Source organism: Alligator mississippiensis, chromosome 1 (assembly GCF_030867095.1).
Source record: "Alligator mississippiensis isolate rAllMis1 chromosome 1, rAllMis1, whole genome shotgun sequence".
Taxonomy (NCBI): domain Eukaryota; kingdom Metazoa; phylum Chordata; order Crocodylia; family Alligatoridae; genus Alligator; species Alligator mississippiensis.
In genome coordinates this window covers 217,397,327-217,422,784 of record NC_081824.1, presented here as the reverse complement: position 1 = coordinate 217,422,784, position 25,458 = coordinate 217,397,327, and the positions used below count along the sequence as shown (strand labels likewise).

The following is a 25,458-nucleotide window of genomic DNA, read 5'->3' as shown; positions in this document are numbered from 1 at the left end:
CATAAAAGCAAGGAAAAGAAAGGAAAAAGAAGAAGTGAAAAAAATTAAATAGTGATGTTACCTTCTCCATGAAGTGGGAATTTAAGAGAACAGCTAGTCAGAGCTGAGCAGTTTGTCTTATTGACCGGCTATATATAAATAACTGAAAAGCAATGACTGGAAGGGCAAAGCGTGTATCACAAGTACTCGCAGCAATACCAAAGCAGGAGAGATTTTCAGGAAGCTTGCCTTCTTTAAAACTCATATGATGCACTATTATTTCCTCTGAAGTACATGCAATATAAATATTATCAATTTAAAAGTAAGTTTGTTAGCTGGTAATAAATACAATGCACAAATGTACACAGCTCTTTAGAAATAGCCGATAGGTATTACCATAATTTTGGTAGCTTTTCAGATTAACCCCTGAAAAGATGGGCTGGGGAGAAAGGAATAGAAAATTTAAGACACTCCTGTTCTTTCAAAAAGATATCAGAGAAAGGAGAAACCTCCATTTGGCCCTTTGCCCAAGTAAAATATTGGTCAGTGAAGAAGAGAGTAATTAGAATGAAACATGCTCAATAAATAAACAGAGCTCTCAAGACCTCCTGCAAACCATCTCACATACCTCCCCCCCCCCCAAACCACTCTACTTATTAAAAGCCGATGTTGCATCAAATATTGCCAAGAACACTTCATTCACAGTTATTTTCCCCAAATATGCATCCAAGCACAAGTGCATGTCCAATTCCCCAAGGACCCAGCAGTCTTTGGGATTAAAAAAAAAATAGGTTATATAACATTAGCTTCTCTAGCTGTAAGGCTGAACTCTACTTTTTTTTTTTTTAAGGAACACTGTAAGAATGTAAAAAAAAAAAAAAATTTTTTTAAATTAAAAAAAGTTGCTGCTTCCAAGATTGAACAATAGCTACATGAAATTCATATCAACAAACCAAAAACTGTTACGCATTATTTTATAACTAAATACTGTTTATTTTGCAAAGGACATTGTCTGCTAGACATGAGTGACCAGAAAGAAAAAAAAAACTATTTTAGAGCAAAATGGGGCCAAGAAGACTAAAAATCCTACAAGAGTTGCTAATGAAATGCATAAATATTACTTGCTGAAAGATATTTACCAATAAAGGTTTTATGCATGACCCTCAGGGAAAAACACACACACCAATAATTTATTACCGAGTCAAATGCCTAGGTTATACTCCCATTGTTCTTTCAGTGCTATCATCCATCATCCTATAAATTCCTGCCTCAGCCTCATCACATTGAACACAAAATGCAACTAAACCCTACCTCTTAGCATACATGGTTTTTAAGACAAGTTTACAGTCCTACTTTCGTGCTCCATTCTGTTTTCATAGTGACATAAGATTTTATTTTATTTTATTCCAATACTGACTAGCTTCTCCTTATTTGCTCCAAACTGAAATGTGGCTTATGAACTCTAACCCTTTCTACTTCCTTCCAGCTCATGCATGCAAGTCCTGAACAATGCACCGTAATCTGAAGTTTAGCTGTGGCTAACTTTCTTCTGCCTCCTGAGTTCAAATATGACTAGTTAGAAAAATTAAATTTCAAGTCAAGTTTTCCAGAGAGTTAAATAAACCCCAGCACAAACAAGGCTCTGCCACAAACATGACAGTCTTTAACAACGTTTGCCTGAACAGCTACCTTGTTTCTGTACTTTTATTTTTAAATGAGAATATATTATTGGCGTATTGCTCAACCCCAGAGGACCACTGGACTTGTACCCTATCCTTTGACCTGTCCTATTTGGGAAAGTCTATCTAGGGTTTCACACAAACATACCTAAAAGTTCACACACATCTTTCAACTGCCTCCTGGTGCAACGCCCAGGGAAGACAAGAAACATGTGAAACTGTAGTGCTCTGTGGTAGCAGAGTTTGAAGAGAGGAGGACCAAAAAAAAAAAAAAAATGCTGTTCAGCTTTGCAGGCTGGAAGCACTTCAAAATGTTGGCACAGATCATGCACTTCACAGGCCAAGCGAAGTCTGGGGTAAGCCATGAAAGGCTCCCTCATCAGAATTGCTGAAGAGGTTGAGAGAGATGGGGATGGCATGCAATTACTAACTTCTACAGTACTCAGCCTTTATATTGTGAAACAGAAGAATTAATATACAAAAAGCAAGGTTTGTTTTAGCTTAGTACTAAAGACTAAACACCAGGTTATACAAGAATAAAAATGTGCATAATTTAAAGTGCCAAACAGTTTGGGGAAAGCAGTTACATATTTTCATAAACTCACAGAACATGTCATTGCTTGGGGCAGATTAGATAACCAGGTTCAAAAAAGGGACTGGATAAATTAATGGAAGATAGATCTATTATTGGTATTGAACAGAACGGTTGGAGATGTTTCCTCTGGCATCTTTAAACCAATAACAGTGGATGACAGAGAGGATGCTGAATAAGGGTTAGATCATTCTAGATAGCTGGTTTAATGCTCTCCCTCTATAGTATACATTTCTGCCAGTCAGAGACAAAATACTGGGCTAGACAGATCATTGGTCTGACCCAAATGGCATTTTTTGTGTTCATATGTTCCCTAAATGCAAATATTTAAAATATCACTGTATTTGAAAAGCTTTATTTGTTAATAAAACAACCATCTGTTGATCTTCCTCGTCACTTACATTTCTTCTCTCTACTGTAGTCACAGTTGTCTAGTTTTTTGGCAAACCCATCATTGCCTATTTCTTTAATGTACTATATCTTGTAGTTTGTTGAAGTACTTAATCCCCAGCTTAGTTTATTATACTGCCTGTCAGTAAACTTCCTATGCTTCTAAAAACACTGCTGTTATATTTGTTCTTTTCCAACAACCAGGACTAACATTTTAACCACTTCCTCTTTCATGGGGTAACAAGCAGCTTCTTAGCAATTGTCTGAATCTAGCTTATTTACAGCTTTGCTTTACCTGTAACAACCTGTTCCATACATGCAAGGGACCCTCTTGTGCTGGGTTTGCTTAGAACTCTGCAGAGCATCTTTCCTTCCTGTTGAATCAGAAACTCCAGTACCGGGATCTGAGTTTACGTCAAGCTCTGGAGTCTCATCCTGTGAAACCCGAGATTGGGATGATTTGTCCTGGTGAGCTGGTTGGCTTGCAGAAGGGATGATCTGTTCCAAGTTTTCCATTTCATTGGTCTTTTTGGTCTTAGTACAGAGCTGGCCTTCTGCAACTAGCCTGTGGTCAGAAACTTGGCTATGGGGTTGCCAATCACTTTTTTCCATAGATCTTTCAGTCTTTTGTATCACAGACTTCTCATTCCCTTCTATTTTTTTCACAGCCATTGCAAATGGGGTTCCAGATGTACTCTGTGAAATGGAAGACAAAGATCACAATCTTCAGACACTTTAATATTCAAAACAAAGACAGCATAAAGACTAGATATGGCTATCTTTCACTCCATTCAAGGTAGTTTAATTCTTTACATAAACTGAGGGAAACTAATGCTATTTTGAGCCTAAAAGGATCAAAAACTTAATACCAGCTTTAGAGATACTTGTGGCTTCTGTAGCAATAACATTTTCTTGGTGAAGTAATTAATTAATTGCAGAATGGCACTCAATCCAATTTTCCCTATAAAGTATCAAGAAAGATGGTTGTGTTGCGTTCCAGAACAAAGCACAACATTTTGGAAATGGTGTTTCTCAGAAGAAATGCACTTTCTAGGACCTGCAGCTGTTGAATGAAAATGATGTTTCAGGTGCCCTCACATTTTCCAGGCTTGGTGTTGTGGAACTGCTCAATGAAACTAACACTCCAACATAAAAATGTATCATAAGATATCAAAAGTGGCACATAATCACAATACAGGATCAATCAAAGTTAAGCACTACTCTGCACATGCAGGTAAAGGTGCAGTTGGATCTAATGCACAATCCACAGGCCTCCTGCCATGCCACACATGCATGGCAGGTAATGTGATTTTGGGACCATTCACTAGATCCAATTAGGTCTTACTGCTGGAGTAGGAAGAGCCTGAACCTGGGCTCCCCCTGCATTCGCAAGATGTAGCCTCCCACAGCCGGGAGCCTCCTTTGCTGATAGGGATCCCAGCCAGAGGAGCCATGCAGAGCTCAGACGAAGAGTCCCATGCCTGTTGGAGCTCTCGGTACTAGCTGTGCGTGTGGTGCAAAAACCCTGTCAGCTGCGGGACTCAACCCCATAACTGTAATGCACTGCTGTGGTCTCACAGCTGTGGCAGTGCATGGAGCACCCCGCGGCTGAGAGATTGCAGCTGCTGCACGTGCAACCTAACTATGGGTGGTTGAGCCCAATCCACTCGAGTAAGTCAGGGACAAAAGGGTTCAGGCCTTTCCTCCTTCTTCTGTCTCTCCCTCCGTCGACAGAAACACACCGGGGAGGCAGTGAGATAAGAAAATCGTTTTACTCACATTTCAGGCAACAAACTTGTACAGCTGTATCAGGAATCTAGTTCGCCGATTCCTCGGGAGCTCTTAAGTATGCTCAGATGGTATACCAAATCGTGATGGGGCCGTCCAGGTTTTCGCGGACACAGGACCTCCGGTGAGGGTGATCAGTCCTCTCCGATATTACACGGGTCCCCCCCGTTGTTTTGGCGCGCTCCCCTTTTTAACCGGGCAGCATCTGCCCGCCCCCTGCCAATCAGCACGGGCGGGAACGCTGCTAACCGCGCCCATCACTCTTCCTCCCCATGCTATAAGCCCGGCTTGCTCTCACGTTGGTGTCTGGTCATATCTTTCTCATTTCTTTACCACACTGCAATCTCCCAGCCACTGCCTGGAGTGCCCCTGAGTCCTGGTACCCCCATCGCTGGGGAACTGCATTGTGCATCTCCGTTACTGGGAGATCACAGCAGCTGTAGTCTCCCAGCTGCAAGACTACCTACATATACAACATAAAGCTAGATAGAAACCAGCTATAAAGTTATTACATGTTTTTGAGCAATAACTTAATAGCTGGTTGGAGTTTTAAGGCACAAAAGTTAATTTGCCCGTGTAGCCAGTTTAAACTTACTGTACAAGTGACAAGGTAATTGCATAATAGATATGGGGGGAAGGGATGACGAGGGCAGGGGAAGCCGTGGGCCACCAAACCATGTGGCACCCACAAGGACAGCCCAGCCTGAAGAAAGAGAACATTGGGAACCTGCAATCCATGGGGTGGCCAGCAGTACACCACAGGTAAGCAATAAGGGGCCCTTTGGGCATCAGAGCCAGGGGACAACAAAGGCACCAGTCACAGGGCTCAAGTGCCTATACACTAATGCTAGGAGCATGGGAAGCAAGCAGGATGAGCTAGCACTCCTGCTTGCAGAAAACACCTACGACTTAGTAGGGCTAACAGAAACCTGGTGGGATTCTTCCCACGACTGGGCAGTACACATTGAGGGTTATAAGCTGTACAGAAAGGATAGAGTGGGGAAGAGAGGGGGAGGGGTTGCACTCTATGTCAATGAATGATATACATCAACCCTTATCAAAACGGAATCGGAGGAGGAGAAAGTAGGATTGTGGGTTAGGTTACATGGAGGTCAAGGAGAAAGGGATTTGGTGGTAGGGGTCTGCTACAGATCCCCACACCAAGGGGAAGAACTAGATTTGGGGCTCCTGAGGCAGCTCTTGGAGATCATAAAAACTAGGGAGGCGGTAGTCATGGGGGACCTAAACTACCCAGACATCTGCTGGGAGACACAGACAGCAAAGTCCCACCGTTCATGCAGGTTCCTATACTGTGTACAGGACCTCCACCTGACACAGGAGGTACACAGTCCCACTATGGGAAATGCCTTACTGGACCTAGTATTGGCAACGGGGGATGACATGGTAGGAGACCTACAGATCGGTGGTCACCTGGGGGACAGTGATCACCAAATAATAGAATTCAACATAAGACGTCAAGTGGGTAAGGTAACTCGTAGGGTGAAAGCGCTAGATTTTAGGAAAGCTGATTTCAATGAACTCAGGCGATTAGTCAAGGACACACTGCAGAGTAAGAGTTTTGAAGAGATGAGAGCCCAGGAAGGGTGGCTGTGCCTTAAGGAAGTGATCCTTTGGGCACAGAAGAAGACAATCCCGATGCGGGGAAAAAGGGGGAAAGGGGCCAAGAGGCTTCCTTGGCTGACCAGAGAAATCCAGAGCAGCCTATGGGCAAAAAGCGGGGCATATAAAAAGTGGAAACAGGGAGAGATTACCAAAGAGGAGTATACCTCCTCTGCTTGCACTTGTAGAGAGGCAGTTAGACAGGCCAAAGCTACCATGGAGCTGAGGATGGCATCCCAAGTTAAGGCTAACAAAAAGTTGTTTTTTAGATATATAGGGAGTAAAAGGAAGGCCCAGGGCGGAATAGGACCTCTACTAAATGGGCAGAAGCAATTGGTGACGGACAGGGGGGACAAGGCTGAACTCCTCAATGAGTTCTTTGCCTCAGTGTTCCTGAGCGAGGGGCAAGACAAGTCTCTCACTGGGATTGTAGAGAGGCAGCAGCAGGGCACCAGACTACCAAGCGTAGACCCTGAGATGATGCAGGGTCACTTGGAGGAACTGGATGCCTTTAAGTCGGCAGGCCCGGATGAGCTCCATCAGAGAGTACTGAAAGCATTGGCTGACGTCATTGCACAGCCACTGGTGGGAATATTTGAATACTCATGGCGCATGGGCCAGGTCCCGGAGGACTGGAAAAGGGCCAATGTGGTCCCCATTTTCAAGACGGGGAGGAAGGAGGACCCAGGCATCTATAGGCCAGTCAGTCTCACCTCCATCCTTGGCAAAGTCTTTGAAAAAATTATCAAGGCTCACATTTGCGAGAGCCCGGCAGGACAAATTATGCTGAGCGGAAACCAGCACCGGTTCGTAGCAGGTAGATCATGCCTGACTAATCTAGTCTCTTTTTATGACCAGGTTACAAAACACCTGGACACAGGAGTAGGGGCTGACATCGTTTACTTAGACTTCAGGAAGGCCTTCGATACGGTATCCCACCCCATACTGGTGAACAAGTTAAGAGGCTGTGACTTGGATGACTACACGGTCCCCTGGGTGGCGAATTGGCTAGAGGGTCATACCCGGAGAGTTGTAGTGGATGGGTCGGTATCGACCTGGAAGGGTGTGGGCAGTGGGGTTCCGCAGGGCTCGGTCCTTGGACCGATACTCTTCAATGTTTTCATCAGAGACTTGGACGAGGGAGTGAAGTGTACTCTGTCCAAGTTTGTGGATGACAAAACTGTGAGGAGAAGTGGACACACCGGAGAAAAGGGAACAACTACAAGCAGACCTGGACAGGTTGGACAAATGAGCAGAAAACAACAGAATGCAATTCAATATGGAGAAATGCAAAGTGCTGCACCTAGGGAGGAAAAATGTCCAGCATACCTACTGCCTAGGAAATGACCTGCTTGGTGGCACAGAAGCGGAAAGGGATCTTGGAGTCCTAGCGGACTCCAAGATGAACATGAGTCGTCAGTGTGACGAAGCCATCAGAAAAGCTAATGGCACTTTATCGTGCATCAGCAGATGCATGACGAACAGAACCAAGGTGATAATTCCCCTCTATCGGGCGCTGGTCAGACCACAGTTGGAATACTGCGTGCAATTTTGGGCGCCGCACTTCAAGAGGGATGTGGATAACCTGGAGAGGGTCCAGAGAAGGGCCACTCGTATGGTTAAGGGCTTGCAGGGCAAGCCCTATGAGGAGAGACTAGGGCACCTGGACCTCTTCAGCCTCTGCAAGAGAAAGTTGAGAGGCGACCTTGAGGCTGCCTATAAGTTCATCATGGGGGCACAGAAGGGAATTGGTGAGGCTTTACTCACCAAGGCGCCCCTGGGGGTTACAAGAAATAATGGCCACAAGCTAGCAGAGAGCAGATTTAGACTAGACATTAGGAAGAACTTCTTCACAGTTAGTGGCCAAGGTCTGGAATGGGCTCTCAAGGGAGGTGGTACTCTCCCCTACCCTGGGGGTCTTCAAGAGGAGGTTAGATAAGCATCTAGCTGGGGTCATCTAGACCCAGCACTCTTTCCTGCCTATGCAGGGGGTCAGACTCGATGATCTATTGAGGTCCCTTCCAACCCTAACATCTATGAATCTATGATATAATGCATAAAAGGAGGCCTATGGTATTGTCAACTGCATTGAATAATACTTGAAATAAGGTGACTTGGCAACAAGCAAATAACCAGTACCTGTGATGTGTTGTCTTTTTCAGTAGTTTTGCTCTTCTTTCCCTGAACTTGCTCTGTGTCTTCACAGTCCTCTCCAATGTCTTCAGTAACTAATCGTTTTCTAACTTGAACATTTCTCACTTTTGATTCTGAGAGTTCCCTGCTGTTTTTTTCTTTCCCTCTTGTTTCTCTGCAACCTTGGAACAAGCATAAAAGTAATTTCAATACTTTAACTTCCTGCAATGAATTTACTTTCTTTCTTTATTTTTTTTATTACAATCTCCAAGATGACAAATCTTGGCCCCATTAAAAATGTGGAGCTTTCAATTAAGATGCAGGTTGCCGAGCTGTGTGTCCTGGCCTAATCAAGTAACCACTTTGTCTATCCACATTTTGACCAACCATTTTAACTGAATATACATTTTTCATCTCCTGACCACCTTGTGAGAATATTAATCAGATATTCAGAACATTAAGCTCTGTGAATAAATATTAGAGGAAGGTTGTCACAAACCCCACCAACGCTAGGTGGGGAGAGGCTCATGGAGCGTCATACAGATTTTCTTGTATTTATTTAATTGATAGAGCATGTGTAATCTCGTTGAGAAGCCCATGTTATGCTGTATTAATTTATGTTACTATTAATCATTATATATACAGAGAGCGTAACAATCTACACATCTTTATGATTCTGGATATGGTTTAGTCAAGGAAATGGAGTGGGTGCAACTGATAAATCTCTTTTGCTATTGTGCCACTAGGACAAGAAGATTTGCCACTCCCACATACACAGAAAGAAAAATTAATGGGTGGGTAACCCAAGGCACTGCTTGCCTGTAATGAGGAAATCAATTCCTTTAATGCAAAGGCATCTGAGAGAAATGGCCCAGCAGCTAGAGCAGAGGTTCCCAAACTTTTTCTTATTGAATACCCGCTTCCACATTTACCAGCTGCCCCTGTACCCCTACCAGCATACACTTTATATTTTAACCCCCTAAGCACCAATTGTTATAATAATGACAGTTAAATCCACCATTGCACAATTGCTCCCATAGACCCCCAGAGATGTCTTGCATACCTCCAGGGGTACACGTACCAGTTTGGGAACCCATGACCTACAGGGATGCCAGGTGTCCCAGGGAGACACATTTTTGAAGAATTCTGGTGACTCATGAGCAATCTGAATAATGCTGATGATCAAGACTGCTTTGGAAGTTTTTAAAAGTCCAGCTGTGATAGAATCATGGTCTTTGGATTTTCCCAGGCTCGCTCAGGATTCCAGGTCCCCAGCAATCAGGGCTGGTAGATATCAGCAGGAAGGCTGATCTCTAACCCCCCCACCAAGAAACAACAACAAAAACTGGCAGGCATCTCATGAGAGCTAGGGTGTAAGCCGGGTAAGAAATTTTACTTCTCTTTTTACATGTGTTCAAACTTATGGTCAGTTTTTCTTGTGTAATTCTTTTTCCCTATATAAGAAATCTTTCCGTTGTTCTATCTCCTTTAGTGATTACCCAGAGATCACTCTTTGCCACAGGTAAGTGATATTCTAGGCTTACCCACTCTGTGGAAAGCAGGATCTGAAAATATGTTTCACAGCTCAAACGGGAGGCCATATGGGGCAGACAGATTCCCCTGCTGCAGCTGTGAGGCCCAGTACTAAGTGCAGCAGACAGTAGGCTTGAGGGTGGATAAGATTCTTCCTGTGCCTGATGAAAGGCGTTTGTGCCCGAAAGCTTGCAAAGAACTTTTTTCCAACTATTTAGTAGGTCTAATAAAAGATATCACAACTACCCAAAGAACATTGCCTGCCTATGTCCTTAGACCAACATGGCTATAACCAACAACCCTGCAGTATGTCTTACCTTTCTGCTTTGTTACCTGGTAAAATGGTAAAATAAGTAAAATGCTCCCTATTCTTTAAACAAAAGTCAGGCAAATTTAGGGCTGTAACTGAGGTGGAAACATGCCTATTTTCTCTGAGGCATGCAGTGCCCAATACAAGACAGAATAATAGTTCCTCTTCTGATGCACCAGCCCACATATGGTAATAACACAAGGAAGAACAAGCTGCTCTCAAAATGCTGCTGAAGCAGATATATTGCTTTTTGGCCATGAGAACTTCAGCATTTAACCCACACTGCTTTTCCATTCTGCATCTACCTTTTTTCTCCCACTTCTCATTTTTGTCTGTCACACACAATTGATGAAGAAAAAAAAAAAAAAAGACGGGAAAGTTTGCCCAAATGTTGTTTTTTTCAGCAGACATTTCCTGATCTTTTCCAGCAGATTAGGCACATTATAGCTCTCATCCTATAGCCACCTATACCTATTACAACTTCTGCTTCACATATAGTTGCTGATTTGGGGCAAAAAAGGAACTGAATTGTTAATGGTTGTGTAGAAGTATGTTTACCATGAAAGTTACTGTATTTATTCAAATCCAATATGGGGAAAAAGAAACCCCTGTCTTAGATTAGAGCAAGGATAGGAAACCCTGGCATACGTGCCAGAGCACAACATGCAAAGGCATTTTGCTTGGCACGCATACCTTGGGGCAGATGGCAGAGGAGCCACAAGAGGTCTGATCCTTGTTATGGCAGCGCAACCCTGACCCTTTCCTCGCCGTCCATCTGGAGGCATGCGTGAACCTGCAACTGGTTACAAGCAGGGCCCAGGCGCCACAGACCCCAATGCAGCTGCTTGGGACCTGGGCTCTGTGGTGGATGGCAGGGTCCTGCCCAGAGCCCAGGCTAGCTGTGGCAGGAAACCGGGAGGCTCCAAGCAGCTGCACCGGAATCCAGCAGGTGCACACACACCTCAGTGCAAACAGCACGGAAGGGGCTGGGGTTGTGTTGCCACAAGGATTGAAGGGTGCCTCATGCCTCCCCTAGCATGCCAACATCTTACAAATCAAAGTTGCAGGTATTTTTGGCACTCTGCCCAAAAACACTACTGGCCCCTACATTAGAGTATAGCCTGGGGCAGGTGGTTGCTGTGGCTCCAGCCCCAACCCTGAGGAGACCACAGAGTAGTGATGGGGAAGGAGGGAGGAAGGGCAAGTGTGGCAGAAACTGCAGAGTGCTAGGTGGAAAGTGCAGGAGAGACTGCATAGTAGCAAGGGAATTGATGCATCCCTGGGTCTGGCAAGTGGAGGGGAAGGAAGGCACGCACAGAAGGAGGGTGGGGACAAGTTGTATGGGGGCAGGTACAGGTGGACATGGGTAGGGGGGCAGGCAGCTCGCATCCCCACCACTGCTTTCACTACTACTTGCCTTGCCAAAGTAGAGGGGAATGAATTTAAAATGACCCCCCCCCCCCAATAATTAGCTTCTATGCATGGAAGAATTATAGCAAATTTACATAACTTTAAATTTTTAAGTCATCTTGGATTCAGTAAAATACTGTAATTGAACAGGTAGTTTAGAAAACTGCATAACTATAAGCTCATTTCACAAGTTCAATATCTCACTTGAATGCAGCTATTTTCTCATCCTTGTTCAGCTTAAATATTTAAAAATCAAAAGACAAAAGGATTTATATAAAAAAAATTCAGAGCTATCAACCATTTATGTAAATGAGAGCTTATGAAATGTAAACTCTTCTTCTCATAAGACCTGCATGCAAAACCGACATTTGGAATTTGCATAATCAATGTAAGGGACTCAAATATAAAAACCATGAAAGAGACTGAAAAATTATTGCAGATTTGTCTGGGTGAAGTAAAAACTGTATTCCATGTAACTGAATTCAAGAATGTATTGTTGCCATGTTAGAAGTAGAAACTGCTAAACTAAAAATATTTTTAAGAAAGGAGTTCTCCAGATGTTTAGTAGATGCTATGGAAAAAATAGCATGCACACAGTGATTTAGACAACATAGATTTGAAAAATGCTAAGCAAGTTAAGCAAATATTTTGAGAGTAAAGTACAAAATGCTTATTACATGATTACTTGCTAAACTCTACGCTGGTTCAATGAGAGCAATACCAAGATAAAGTGCTCCTCAACCAGAAAAGAAGGGCTCATTCTGGTTGGCAAGATGACACCATCTCAGGAGGAAACATATCAGCTCCTCAGAGTTTAAGGTCAAAGAAGGACCCAGGAAATCAAAAACTGGTGGTTACAAGATAAAGCCAAGGAGTTTGTCAATGTACAGCTGAAAATGACATGCATAGTTTCTTCCAGGCATCAAAGCCATCTACAGTCCAACCTCCCATGGTTTTACTTTCCTGGGATCACAGAATGATTCAACACTCTTAAAAAGACAACAAATGTATCCAAAATAGATGGAAAGAGCACTTTGAGGCACTTCTAAACCATGAGCTGATTGTGATGGATGCCACCACTAGGCGTGTCCAGATGAGCAAGCACGTACCTCTTGCCCCGTCTCAAACCCCTTTCCAAATGCCAGAGGACTGGAAAAGGGCCAACGTGGTTCCCATTTTCAAAAGAGGGAGGAAGGAGGACCCAGGAAACTACAGGCCAGTCAGTCTTACCTCAGTCCTGGGTAAGCTTTTTGAGAGAGTTATCCTGGCGTATGTCCACGAGGGGCCAGCAGGGGAGACTATGCTTAGGGGCAACCAACACGGGTTCATTAGAGGCAGGTCCTGTCAGACCAACCTGGTGGCCTTCTATGGCCAGGTCACAAAATCCTTAGACACAGGTGTAGCAGTGGACGTAGTTTTTCTGGACTTTAAGAAGGCCTTTGACGCTGTCTCTCACTCCATTCTCATTAAAAAACTAGGGGACTGTGGTGTCGACACCTACACAGTCAAAAGGGTCACTAACTGGCTGGAGGGCAGCACCCAGAGAGTGGTGGTGGACGAGTCATTTTCGACCTGGAGGGATGTGGGCAGTGGGGTCCCCCAGGGCTCGGTCCTTGGACCCGCGCTGTTCAACATCTTCATCAGCAACTTGGATAGGGGTGTAAAAAACACCCTGTTCAAATTTGCAGACGACACTAAGATGTGGGGAGAAGTGGGCATGCTAGAAGGGAGGAATAGGCTGCAATCGGACCTGGACAGGTTACAGGGCGGGAGCAGATGAGAACAGGATAGGTTTCAACTCAGACATGTGCAAGGTGCTGCACCTGGGGAGGAAGAACCAACAGTATACCTACAGGCTGGGGAACTCCCTTCTCGTCAGTGCAGAGGCAGAAAAGGATCTTGGAGTCATTATTGATACCAAAATGAACATGGGCCAACAGTGTGGGGATGCAGTCAGGAAGGCCAAATGTACCTTGTCATGCATCCACGGATGCATTTCAAGCAGGTCCAAGGAGGTGATCCTCCCCCTCTACACAGCACTGGTCAGGCCGCAGTTGCAGTACTGATTCCAGTTCCAGGTGCCGCACTTCAGGAGGGATGTGGATAACATGGAGAGGGTCCAGAGGAGGGCCACCCGCATGATCAGGGGCAGCAGGGCAGGCCCTACGAGGAGAGGCTACGAGACCTGAACCTATTCAGCCTCCACAACAGAAGGCTAAGGGGGGGCTCTAGTGAACTAGTCAGGGGGGACCAGCAGGCATTGGGGGAGTCCCTGTTCCCCCAAGCACTACCAGGAGTGACTAGAAATAATTGTCACAAACTGGCAGAGGGTAGATTCAGACTAGACATCAGGAGGTGCTACTTTACTGTCAGGGCGGCTAGGATCTGGAACCAACTTCCAATCGAAGTAGTGCTGGCTCCGACCCTGGGACTGTTTAAGAGGAGGCTAGATGAATACCTAGCCAGGGTCATTTGACCGCAGTACTCTTTCCTGCCATGGCAGGGGGTCAGACTTGATGATCTGCTCAGGTCCCTTCCGACCCTATGAACTATGAAACTATGAAGAGGCACATGTGGGAATGAAAAAGCGTTCCCCACGCTGCAAGTTTGCAGCACAGGGAGAAAATTAGACCCCTGGGTATCCTGGCAACCTGAGGTAACCGGAGGCTGGGTCCTCCAGGGAGATGCTTCTGGCTGCCAGAGCATCTCCGTGGTTGGCTCCTCACCTTGGTGCTGAAATGCGTGGCCAGCTAGGCCATGTATTCAGCACCAGGGCTCCAGAGCATTAAGTAAGGGGTTGGGGGGCTGAAGGAGTGGGGAGGAGACCATGGGGGGGGGAAGACCCCTGCCGGCCCTGCCTGCTCCCCTAGCCCCCCCATCCCTGCCACCTGGCCCCTCCCCCCCGCTGGCCCCCCATCCCTGCCATGCCCAGCCCCCCACCACCTCCTCATTCGTGCCATGCCCAGCCCCCCACCCCGAGGACCCCAACCCCTGCCCAGCTGGATCCCGCCGCCCTCGGGGCCCCTCTGCTGCCCAGCCAGGCCGTCCCATGGAAGCAGGACCCAGCGTGGCGCACAGTTCCTGCATGCCAGGCCCAGCCAGGTCCTGCAACCCTTGGGGCCCCTCTGCTGCCCAGCCGGGCTGGGCCCTTGGTGGCGGGACCCAGTGCAGTGTGCGGTCCCCGCCTGCCAGGCCCAGCCAAGTCCTGCCACCCTCAGGGCCCCTCTCCCACCCGACCGGGCCAGGCCCATGGCAGCAGGACCCGGGACTGCTCCTGCTTCCATGGGCCCGGCTGGGCGGCAGAGGAACCCCGAGGACAGCAGGATCCAGCTGGGCCCAGAACGCAGGGACCGCACACTGCAGTGGGTCACGCCACCAAGGGCCCAGCCCGGCCGAGCAACAGAGAGGCCCCAGGACGTAGCTGGGCCCAGCCTGCGGTCCCCATGTGCCGCACTGGGTCCTGCCACTAAGGGCCTGGCCTAGCCGGGCAGCAGATGGTCCTCAGGGCCAGCAGGACCTAGCTGGGCCCGTCGTGTGGTCCCCGCATGCCGCACTGTGTCCTGCCGCCATGGCTCAGAGCACCCCACTCCCACTGCTGCTGCTAAAAGGTAAGTTATGGGCCCTGGGTGGGTGGGCTGTGGCCCTCCAGGGTGTCTGGGACCCTGGACAGGGAGGCTGGGGCCCTCCAAGGGGAGCTGGGACCCTGGGCGGGGGGCTGCACCGTATGGGGGCCAGAGGACCCACACATCCTGAGCAGCCCCCCCACAAGGTACCCCACACCCATAATCCCCCCAGCAAAATCACCCCACACACCAACCCACATCCCTCCATACAGCCACCCACCTTCCTGAAAACACCACATCCCCCCATCACACACTCATCATGTGCAAAGAAATCCAAAAGGTACATATCAACACATATAGGTATTTAGAATTTATTTTATCATGATGACAGAGAAACTGGGAGGCTTCTACACTGCTTTAACATTGTAAATATACCAATAAAGCACTGCCCAACTGATTGCTATCTTTCTCTCTCTCTCCAGATGCACGTGTGTGTCTGTATTTTTTATATCTATATCGAGAGAGAGGTCTTGTGTGTTAACTGTGGAAAAAACATGCATTTTGGGGTATTTTTAAAAATGGATTCGGGATGCTGCTGCAGCAATTCAGCTGGCACAAGGGGTAGTGTCCCCAGGTATCAAGTGGCCAAGCCCCAGAAGCTCCTGAGAGCAAGTAGCCCTGAGCTGCTTGCCAGGGCAGCTTTTTGCATGGATGGGGCCAGGACAGGGCAGTTTTTTTATACTGCTGAGGACAGCACAGGTGCTGGCCCCAGGCTCTAGCTCCCCGTGGGAGGAGCCAGGCAGGGTTATTTTGACCTAAGTGGCACAATTTGCTCCACAACAAAGTGCATGTCCAAGCACGCGCGCTGAGGCAAAAGCCCCAGCTCAAATTTGCACCACTTCTATTTGAGGTGCTGCAAGCGCACGTGCTTGCAAGTGTGGACATGCCCACTGAGTCCTCAAGACCTCAAAACAGGATCCATACCTCACCAACCCTCTTATCCTAAAAGTCTGACGTGTCATCGGAAGGACCAGTTCCGCAATTTTTCAGGGAAACCAAGAACAATAAGGCTACTGAACCAAATGGTACATGCCTAAATCTTCAAGGACGATGGTTAGGAATACATACTGAGACTCCACAAATTTATTCTGAGTTTGGAACAACAAAGAGTTACCTAGGGACCTGAAGAATGCCAACATCATGACTATCTTCAAGAAAAGGGTAAGTCTGTATGGGAACTATTAAGGTCACCCTCCTTTTCCACATTAGGGAAAAATCCTCGCCTGCATCCTCCTGAACAGTCTTCTACCTCCTGCTGAGACAGTCCTGCTGGAATCTCAGTGTGGCTTCAGACCATCCAATGGAGCAACTTGCATGATCTTTGTTACCTGCCAGGTTCAAGCGTCAGAAATAACATCAGGACCTGTATATGGCCTCCACTGACTTCACCAAGGCTTTTGTGCTCTTTCAATTGCAAAGCCTTTTAGAAAGTACTGAGCCAGAAAATACATAAAAGGTCCTGAGGTGTCTCCAAGACTAGGTGACTGACTGTTCTTTGTAGAGGATCAGAGACAGATCCAGTTTTCATGTGAAGTGGGGTCAAGCATGGATGGGTCATAGGCCCAATGCTGTTCTCCTATTTCTTGGACTTTTGTCCTAGTTAAGGACCGCCTCCCTTCTGGAACTGACAGTGCATATCAAACAGATAGAGGGCTCCTCAAATCCCCTTCTTCAAATCACCATTTAGGTAAAGACCCTGAAGGTAGTCAAGCATTTCCTTTTCTTTGGTAGCCCCTTCTCTCAGACAGTGAATGTTGATGAAGAGATTCAGCAAAGGATCCAGTGTGCAAGCACTTCCTTCAGGTATTTGCAATCAATACAAATGTGTTAATCTCCTCAAAGAGGCCAAGATCCAGGTCTACACCAGTCATAATTCATAGTTTCGTAGTAGCTAGGGTCAAGAGGCACCTGAACAGATCATCTAGCCTGACCCCCTGCCCCAGCCAGGAATGGATGTTGGGTTCACAAGACCCCAGACAGGTGATCATCCAACCTCCTCTTGAATTTGCCCAAGGTAGGGGCAAGGACCACTTCCCTGGGATGAATCCCACACACTGGGATGGTTTCTTCCTGTGCCTTCAGTAAGCTTTCTTTAAAGTACAGCCAACTCTCCTGGACTCCTTTCCCCCTCAGACTGGCCTCCCAAGGGATTCAGGCAACAGTTGCATTTTACTGATTACAAGATTCTTCAAGGATTTACAGACAGATGTCCTTGATACCAATTTTCTAAACAATGGAAATACAGTAGAGATCATAACTTCAATAAAACATTTTGGTACTGTATGGGAAATTAGCTAAACTCGTGACAACTTGAGTGAATATAAGAATTGTAAGGGAAGGTGGGTAAAGAACAGAAAATGACAACTTATATTGAAAAGGTAAACACAGTATGTTGCATTGCGTGGAAACAGAATATATTTACATTAAATGAGCTAAATTAAAAATAGCAGTATGCACTCCTAACTATAACTCCATTTTCTTTTACACAAAATGGATGCATGATTTATAATACAACTGGTACATGGTTTTATAACTTGTTAGTATTTTGCCTTTCGGTACTTCAGTAACATTAAAGTATTAAAATACTCATGGAAAATTATTTGACTTAATTGAATGACTTGATTTTTTTTTTTTTTATTTGATTTTTTTTTACAGCTTCATGTACATCCTAAATAAAATAGCTCATAGTTTACATCAGTTATATCATGTATCAACCAAGCTAAAAAAAACAACAGAACAACAGGATTTTGGACAAAACTACTTGATATGCTCAACACAATGATCCTTTCACTAGACTGGGGGGGGAAGGGGCAGGAGAAGCAATTAATTAAAAAGCTTAAGGTTAGTTTGTTTGTTTTTAATGTTTAGAGAAAAAGAGGTGTAATATTACTCCATGGTAGCCAAAGGCTTGAATCCTACAAACAGAAGAATGCATATTATTTTACTCACAAATCTGGTTTCTTCAAGTTGAAAAGGACTACTTGCTTATGTAAAGCAACTTGCATATGCCTTTGTGTATGGGCCTTTATCGCTGCAACTGAAAATGCATGTTAAACTATCATAAAATTCAAACAACGTTGAGAACTCCCAATATAGTCAGAAAAATAGGCAATTGGAGGTAAGGCTGAATCAGGATCAATACTTAATGTATCTTAATCATTCTGATGAATTGCACTTCACAGAATCGAAATGTTGTATAGAGAGTCACCACACTAGGGGTGAGAGGTAAAAACCAAAGAACTTGTCCACTTAGTTATCTTAACAAAAACTACCCAAAGACATTTAAAGATTGAGATACATTAACTACTGATCCTGGCAAAATTAATAATTTCATAGTTAAGTTCTAATTACCTAACTCAGGTTATGCTTTTATTTAAAAAATTCTCTAATATGCAAATATTCAGTGTTGCCGTGTGCATCTGTTGCAATCACCTCAGAAAGGGCAGCATTCAGTAGTATGAAAAGAAATTCCCCATTATATATTTCTCACTTACTCCATACTGGGATGCTGTGAAATTCAGTTTATTAAACATGGCTAAAATACCTTGAGGCAGAGTGAAAATTATAAGCATCTATCTATAGGTAAGTATATTTATATAAATAAATGAGGCATCAAATGTTAGCCTATATGGGGAAAAACCCCAATATTTAAAAGTAATAAATTGTTTACTAGAATGTGTCTTTTAAGGGCGCGTCCACACGTGCAGCATTTCAAATAGGAGTGCTTGCAGCAGCTCAAATAGGAGCAGCACAAATTTGAGCCAGGGATTTTTGCCTCAGCATACATGCCCAGACATGCACTTTGGTGTAGAGCAAGTTGGGCCCCAAGCACCCCAATGGAGACTGCTGCTGCGGATGAGCTGTGGGCCATGCAGGGGGAGCATGTGGGCTCTGTGGGGGGTGGGAGGGGGACCCACCCCTCCCAAGCTGCCCCCCCCACAGTTCCCCACACCCCCACCTCCTCCAGCCCCTCCCACCCTCTACTTATCTGGAACATAGCCTGGGTTCAGGTCGCTGCAGCCTGCATCACTGTTTGCCCTGAACAGGCAGGCAGAGTGCTGCAGCATTAGGGCAAGGGGCAGGCATAAAGAGTTATCCGAGTGGCTCTTTGGAGGACCTCAGCTTCCGGTTGCCTCAGGGCATGGTCCTGGATTGTGCCCTGCCCTGCTTTTTTTTCCTGGGGGTTTTTTTGATACAGGTATCAAATTTTGAGCCTGTGCTGCAAATATGCAGTGCAGAGAACGTTTTTTTTTGTTCCCAGCATGCTTCTTGCTGTGCCTCAAACTGCTTTGAGATGTAGTAAGAGGCACGTGCAGGCTCATCTGGATGTGCCCTAAGAAGGTAAACTGGCTCACTGTCCCAGACTTGCAAGTCAGAATAAAAAATTCTAAAACACCACATCATTAGCTCAGCCTCTGAATGAATCCTCCAAACATCAGAGACTTTCACATGCAAGACAAATGGGCCAAAAGTACTAGATATGTTCAGTCATCTACCAAGCTACAATGGAGATATGCAACAAGATTCTAAAGGGGTGAAGGGAAGAAAATCAATTTATTCACATGATTTACAAAAAGGTCAAAGAAGAGATTGTCATAAAGAGGCATATTATTATCATGATAAAAGTACTGTATCACAAACATACCTCTTTTAGTGACTGGGGTAGAAAGGTTTTGAACCACTAAATCTCCTTGCAGCATCCAAGGTGGAAGCACCCTTTTCCTCTGGGCAGGTTTTTGTTGTTCATTTTCATTACAATTGGCAGGAAAAACCTAAAATAACATTTACTGCTTAGTGCTATGCATACCTCTTGTCCTAGTTTTAGCACAAAGAAAAATATATATTTCTTTTCTATATTTGATTTAGAAAAAAGAAATTTGTAAGCAGCTAGATCTTCAGCTACAGACTGGACTGATGTGGTCTTCTGCCAAGCCAGTAACAATACTAAACACTTTGGTCCCTCCTACTCTCTTAGCTGATCAGCCTTCACAGAAGCTTGTATTCTTCCAATAAAAACTTCTTTAGCATAATATCATATGTTCATTTACCTTTATAAACCTTTTTGTTTTTGGTGATTTGCAACTCAGATATCTTGCACATACTGCTGACACAAGGCTTGTGCATACTGTACTGAGACATTAGAAAGGTTAAAGCAAGCAGAGCAAAGTACATCAAGTTGCTAAAAGAATGGCAGGTATAAACAGTTCAGAACTTAAATACTGACTGAATTTCTTTTTAAGCTACAGTTAGAAACAAATCTACAACTCTAGAACTAGACTACCAAAACAAGAATAAAGATACTGTATTTATTCAAATACAAGATAAGTTTTTCCCCCCAAATGGCATGGGAAAAGAACCCCTCATCTTATAATTGCAAACAGGGAAATCTCACTAAAAACCATTGTCTATCATTAAGCGGCTGATAAAACCAGCATGTGCTCAGCAATGGAAACCAACTGGGAAGTTGATTAAATACAGCCAACACTGAGCATGGCTATAAAACCAATGGCCCATATTGAGCAAACATGTCAACGGAAGCCTACCACATGGATACACTAGTGCAACCTGTCTGAATAAGACATAAGAGCAAGAGCATAAGGGCAGCAAACAGGGCAATTTGCAATCAGTCTCCTGGGAGCAAGGAGGAAGGGAAAAAGAAAGAGGAAGAGAAGCTAGACACCAAATCCTGCACTAGGAAGTAAGTGAGCCAGGGCTGCCTGTGTGTTTGGCTCCCTGGGTGTTTGTTTAATGGACTGTGTGTTTGGGCATATGCTCTGAGCACCTGGAAGTGCTGCTGCTAGCTCAGCGATTGCTGCCTATGTCTGAAAAAAACCCTAACAAGGGGGTGGAACCAGTCCAGGCTCAGGAAGCTATAAAAAAAGGAGACTGAAAGCAACCAGGGAACGAGAGAACATGACAGCAAACAGGACAGTTTGCAAGCCAGTTTGATGCCCCCCTATTGGCAGGGGAGCCTTTAAGGAAAGCTCTTTCTTTAAAAAAAGAGCAACTAACCTACATATATTTAGTTTAAGTAGCTAAAACTGGGCAGTTAGACCAATAGTTAAGCCCGTTGTTTAACTAGAGTGAGGGGGAGTCCACTAGACAGTTTGTCTGGAAACTCTCACACCTTCCTTCACTGTAAGCTTGGTGAGAGGACACAGGCTAGCAGGGAAATGGGAAACTTTTGGGACCAAGGCGCAATGAAGAGGCCAGCTTACAGGGGAGTTTGCTAGGGAAGGTTTGCTTGGAAAGAGGTGGTGGATTAAGGAGACCCAGAGAAATAGGTGGAGGACACTGCAGTGCCAGAGCCATTGCCACTGCCAGCATTTCTTTTGCCTGCACCCATGAGGCGTCTAGTAGGGCTGTGCGAAATTTTGCCAGCTGTTTCATATTTCAATGCTGTTTTGACTTCTTTCGAGTTCAAAACAGCAAAATCAAAACAAAACAGAGGGCTTTGAAAGAGCCTTGAAACAAAACAAGGCCAGTCAAAACATTTCAAAGCAGCAGCCCAGCCAGGTGGTGGAAGGCAGGGGAGAGCCAGGGCTGTGCTCCCAGAGGCTCCATGCAGCCCCACATGGCTCAGCCCAGTGGAGAGTGCAGCCCTGGCTCTCCCCACCTCCATGCTGCGCTCCAATCAGCTCCACTAGCCCCATGAAATTCAGCCTGGTGGCAGGAAGTAGGCAGAGCCAGAGCTGTGCTCCACCTCCTGCCACCAGGCTGAGTTCCACGGTGCTGGGAGCTGCTGGGCACTGAGCCCGCTGGAGGCGGGCAAGGTGCAGCCCAGGAGCTTTGAGATCCTGGAAGACACTTTTAGAAACGTCTTAAGCCAAAATGCAACCATTTTTCACCTCCATCCCATTCTTTCAGTCTCATAAAAATGAGACAATATATTTTCATGAAAAAGGGGGAAAATATCAACCCTAGTGATCAAAACATTTGTGACAAGCCTCACCCATAATATTTTCAAGAGATGATATTGAAACACTCATGTGAAAAAGGATTCTTGATGCAAACACAGAGAACCTGAACTCTAGCAGTCCTCCAAGTATCATTACAGTAACGGCAGAACAGAAAAAGTTGGAATAAAACCAGGGATAGGGTGCAGCAGTGGCAAGTTTTATAGAAAGCCGTGTGTGTTGGAAACTTGGTCATAAAAGTGCATAAAAACTATCATCTTCAACTTATTTAAAAATATGAGTCAGAGTAAACAGGGAAATGTGTAAATATGTTCTATGATCATTTTATTGAATAGGGGTTTGGCTCCTACAATCGAGGGTCATTCCTTTAATAGGAGTTCTTTTCAGAGGATGTGTGAGAGTGCATAAGAAAGAAAGAAGGAAGGAAAGAAAGAAATAAAGGAAGAAAGAAACTCACAGTCCATTTACATATTTCCTAAATGTTTAGCACGATGCCTCTGTTGGCAAATACAAACCTACTGTAGTTCTTCCTTCAGCAAGAGTTTACAAAGTGCTTTCCTGTCTTCAAGTGGCTCACAACTTTTATACTTTGTATGTTATTAATAGCATTTAAAACATATGTCCTTCTCTTTAAAATTGTGAAAACATAGAAATAAAGGAAAATGAATACACTTTGATACAATAAAGCACTTTATAGCAACCTGTTCAGGGTCCTCTTGTGTGCAAATATTCAAAAGACTGCTGACTGACATCATTCTCTCAGGTGAATTATAATGAAGTTGTTTAGAACCGGCAATTACATTGGCTGTAATGCTGAGCACTGGGGAAAAAACTCAAAAAGGCCAACTGAGCTGGGTTCCCAGCCACTTGCGGCTCTGTGAAACTGAGCCTGGTGGGTGGTAGCGGAGCGAAGCACTGAGGCTGTGCTCCGCCTCTCTCCACTAGCTCAGCTCCTAGGGAGGCAGCAGTGGCTGCCTCCCACCTGCATCCCCGGGAGGGCTGCGGGGCTCTGCCACACTCCTCCCCCGGGGTGCCCACCCCCATCTGCCTGCGATCAGAGGAGGCTGCTCCTCCTCCAGTTTTGTGCTTCCATATTATAGCCTGGGCGAAACATTGAAACAGCATCGAAATTTCAAGTGTTTCAACGAAACAAAAAACGGAACAGTGCTTTTGAAATGAAACTAAATTCAAGACAGAACACTGTTCTGTCAAAACATCGAAACACAAGTTGAAGCCAAACAGTGCTGTTTCGCACAGCCCTAGTGTCTACCCAGGTAGGACCACTCATCATCTTCTCCTGGGAAACTTCCACCCAGGTCCTAGTGCGGCACTGTGAAGACTGCTGCTTACTGGTTCCTTCTAGTTACGATGAAGTGAGGGAGTGCCTGAAATATAAGCAGTGCCTCCTGGTGGTGTCCCTCAGGGACCAAGCAAGAGGGCTACAGGGGAAGGTAGCAAGGCTCCGAAGCCTCCTCCACCATGAGGATTTCAATCAATTCCATGCTGGAGGAGACATCTACTACTGCGAGGGAAGGACTACCAAAGGCAGTGCTAGAGAATGAAAAAAAATACCAACTCCCAGGATGGTGGAAGCTTATGCCCTCTGGCAGCAAACAGAAGTCTTCATCTCCACGTGTAGCAGTTTGCCTGCAGAACAAATGGAACCCTAGCAACAGAAGAGGAGGAGCAGGAGCACATTCTGTTGATGGAAAGAGACGAAACCAGGCATCCCCAAGATTGGGAAGATTGAGACTACTGACATCAAGAGGAGGAAAGACATGTGGTGGTGGCTGGAGACTTCCTCCTGTACAGGCATCCATTTGCTCGCCTGACCTGTTGTCTCAGGAGGTCTGCTGCATGCCTGGAACCTGGATCCAAGATGTCACTGTGGGATTACCAAGATTCTTCCAGCCCTCTGACTACTATCCCATACTGCTCATCCATGTAGGCACCACTGATACTGCCAAGGGTGACTGAGCAGATCAAGGGTGACTACAGGGCTCTGGGTACAAGGGTGAAGGGGAAAGGGGCTCAGGTGGCATTTTCCTCAATCCTTCCAGTCAAGGGGAAGGGTTTAAGCAGGAGCAGATGCAACCTGCAGATCAACACATGGCTGGCTGCACAGATGATGTCCCCAGCAGGGCTTTAGCTTCTTTGAACACAGGATGTTGTTCCAAGAAGAAAGTTTCTAGGAAAAGACAGGATCCATCTGGGAAGACAGGGAAGAGCATCTTCATAGACAGGCTTTCTAACCTAATGAGGAGGTCTTTAAAACTAGGATCACCGGAGAATGGAGTACAAAGCCCTGAGGTAAGGAAAGAAGCAGGTAACAAGCAAAAGGCAGCAACAAGGGAGGCGCTCTCATTCTTCCTGAGAAAGTAGGGCAATTGGCTAGTTACCTCAGGGGTCTGTACACGAATGCAGAGCCTAGGAAACAAGCAGAAAGAATTGGAAGTCCTCACACACTCATGGACCTATGATGTGATTGGAATAACAGACTTGTCGGGATAGCTCGCATGACTGGAGCACTGTCATGAATGGGTACAAACTGTTCAGGAAGGACAGGCAGGGAAGAGGAGCAGGAGTTGCACTTCATGTAAAAGAGCTGTATGATTGCTGAAAGCTCCAGTATGAAATTGGAGATAGGCCTGTTGAAAGTCTATGGATTAGGGTCAAAGAGGGCAGCAACAAGGATGACATCATGGTTGGTGTGCACTATAGGCCACCAGACCAGAAGGATGAGATGAATGAGGCTTTCTTCAAACAGCTAGAGTAAGTTTCCAGATCACAGATCCTGGTTCTCATGGGGGATTTCAAGCATCTTGACATCAGCTGGGAGGCAATACAGCAGTGCACAGGCAATCCAGGAAGTTTTTGGTGTTGGGGACAACTTCCTGGTGCAAGTGTTGAAGAGGCCAACTAGGGGCTGTGCTCTTCTTGATCTATTGCTCACAAATGGAAGAACTGGTAGGGAATGTAGAAGGGGATGGCAACTTGGGCAGCAGCAATGATGAGATGACCAAGTTCAGGATCCCAAGGAAAGAAGAAAGGAGACCAGCAAAGTAAAGACCTCAGACTTCAGAAAAGCAGACTTCAACTCACTCAGAGAACTGATGGCCAGGACCCCAGGAGGCCAAGCTGAGGGAGAAGGAGAGCTGCCTGTGTTTTAAAAAGAAACTTTAGTGAGGGAACAGGAAGAACCAAACCGAAGCACAGGAAAACAAGCAAATATGACAGAAAACTAGCTTACCTTAGCAGAGAACTCTTCGATGAACTAAAACACAAAAAGGAAGCTTACAAGAAGTGGAAGCTTGGACAGATGACCAAGAAGGAGTATAAAAGGTACATATCCAGCTTTTCTAAATTTCAGCTAAAAGAAATCCAATTTCTAAATCCTTTTCTAAAATTTCTAATTTTTTCCAGTGGCAAAAACACAGGTTAAAGGATTATTTAGAAAAGCTGGATGTGTAAAAGTCCATGGAGG

General features: G+C 45.4%; 1 protein-coding gene across 6 annotated transcripts in view; it reads right to left on the bottom strand.

Moving 5' to 3' along the window:
• APLF (aprataxin and PNKP like factor) overlaps positions 1 to 25,458 on the bottom strand; it is a 102,877-nt gene that overhangs the window by 44,395 nt on the left and 33,024 nt on the right. For all 6 annotated transcript variants that reach the window (XR_009458046.1, XR_009458052.1, XR_009458053.1 and 3 more), the window contains 3 exons: positions 19,703 to 19,829; positions 8,188 to 8,363; positions 2,936 to 3,336 (listed from right to left, as the gene is read on the bottom strand). Coding sequence is in view for 3 of the 6 variants with exons in the window: in XM_059720051.1 (XP_059576034.1) it covers positions 2,936 to 3,336; positions 8,188 to 8,363; positions 19,703 to 19,829 (704 nt within the window). In the remaining 3 variants the exon portion in view is untranslated. The remainder of the gene's footprint in view (positions 1 to 2,935; positions 3,337 to 8,187; positions 8,364 to 19,702; positions 19,830 to 25,458) is intronic.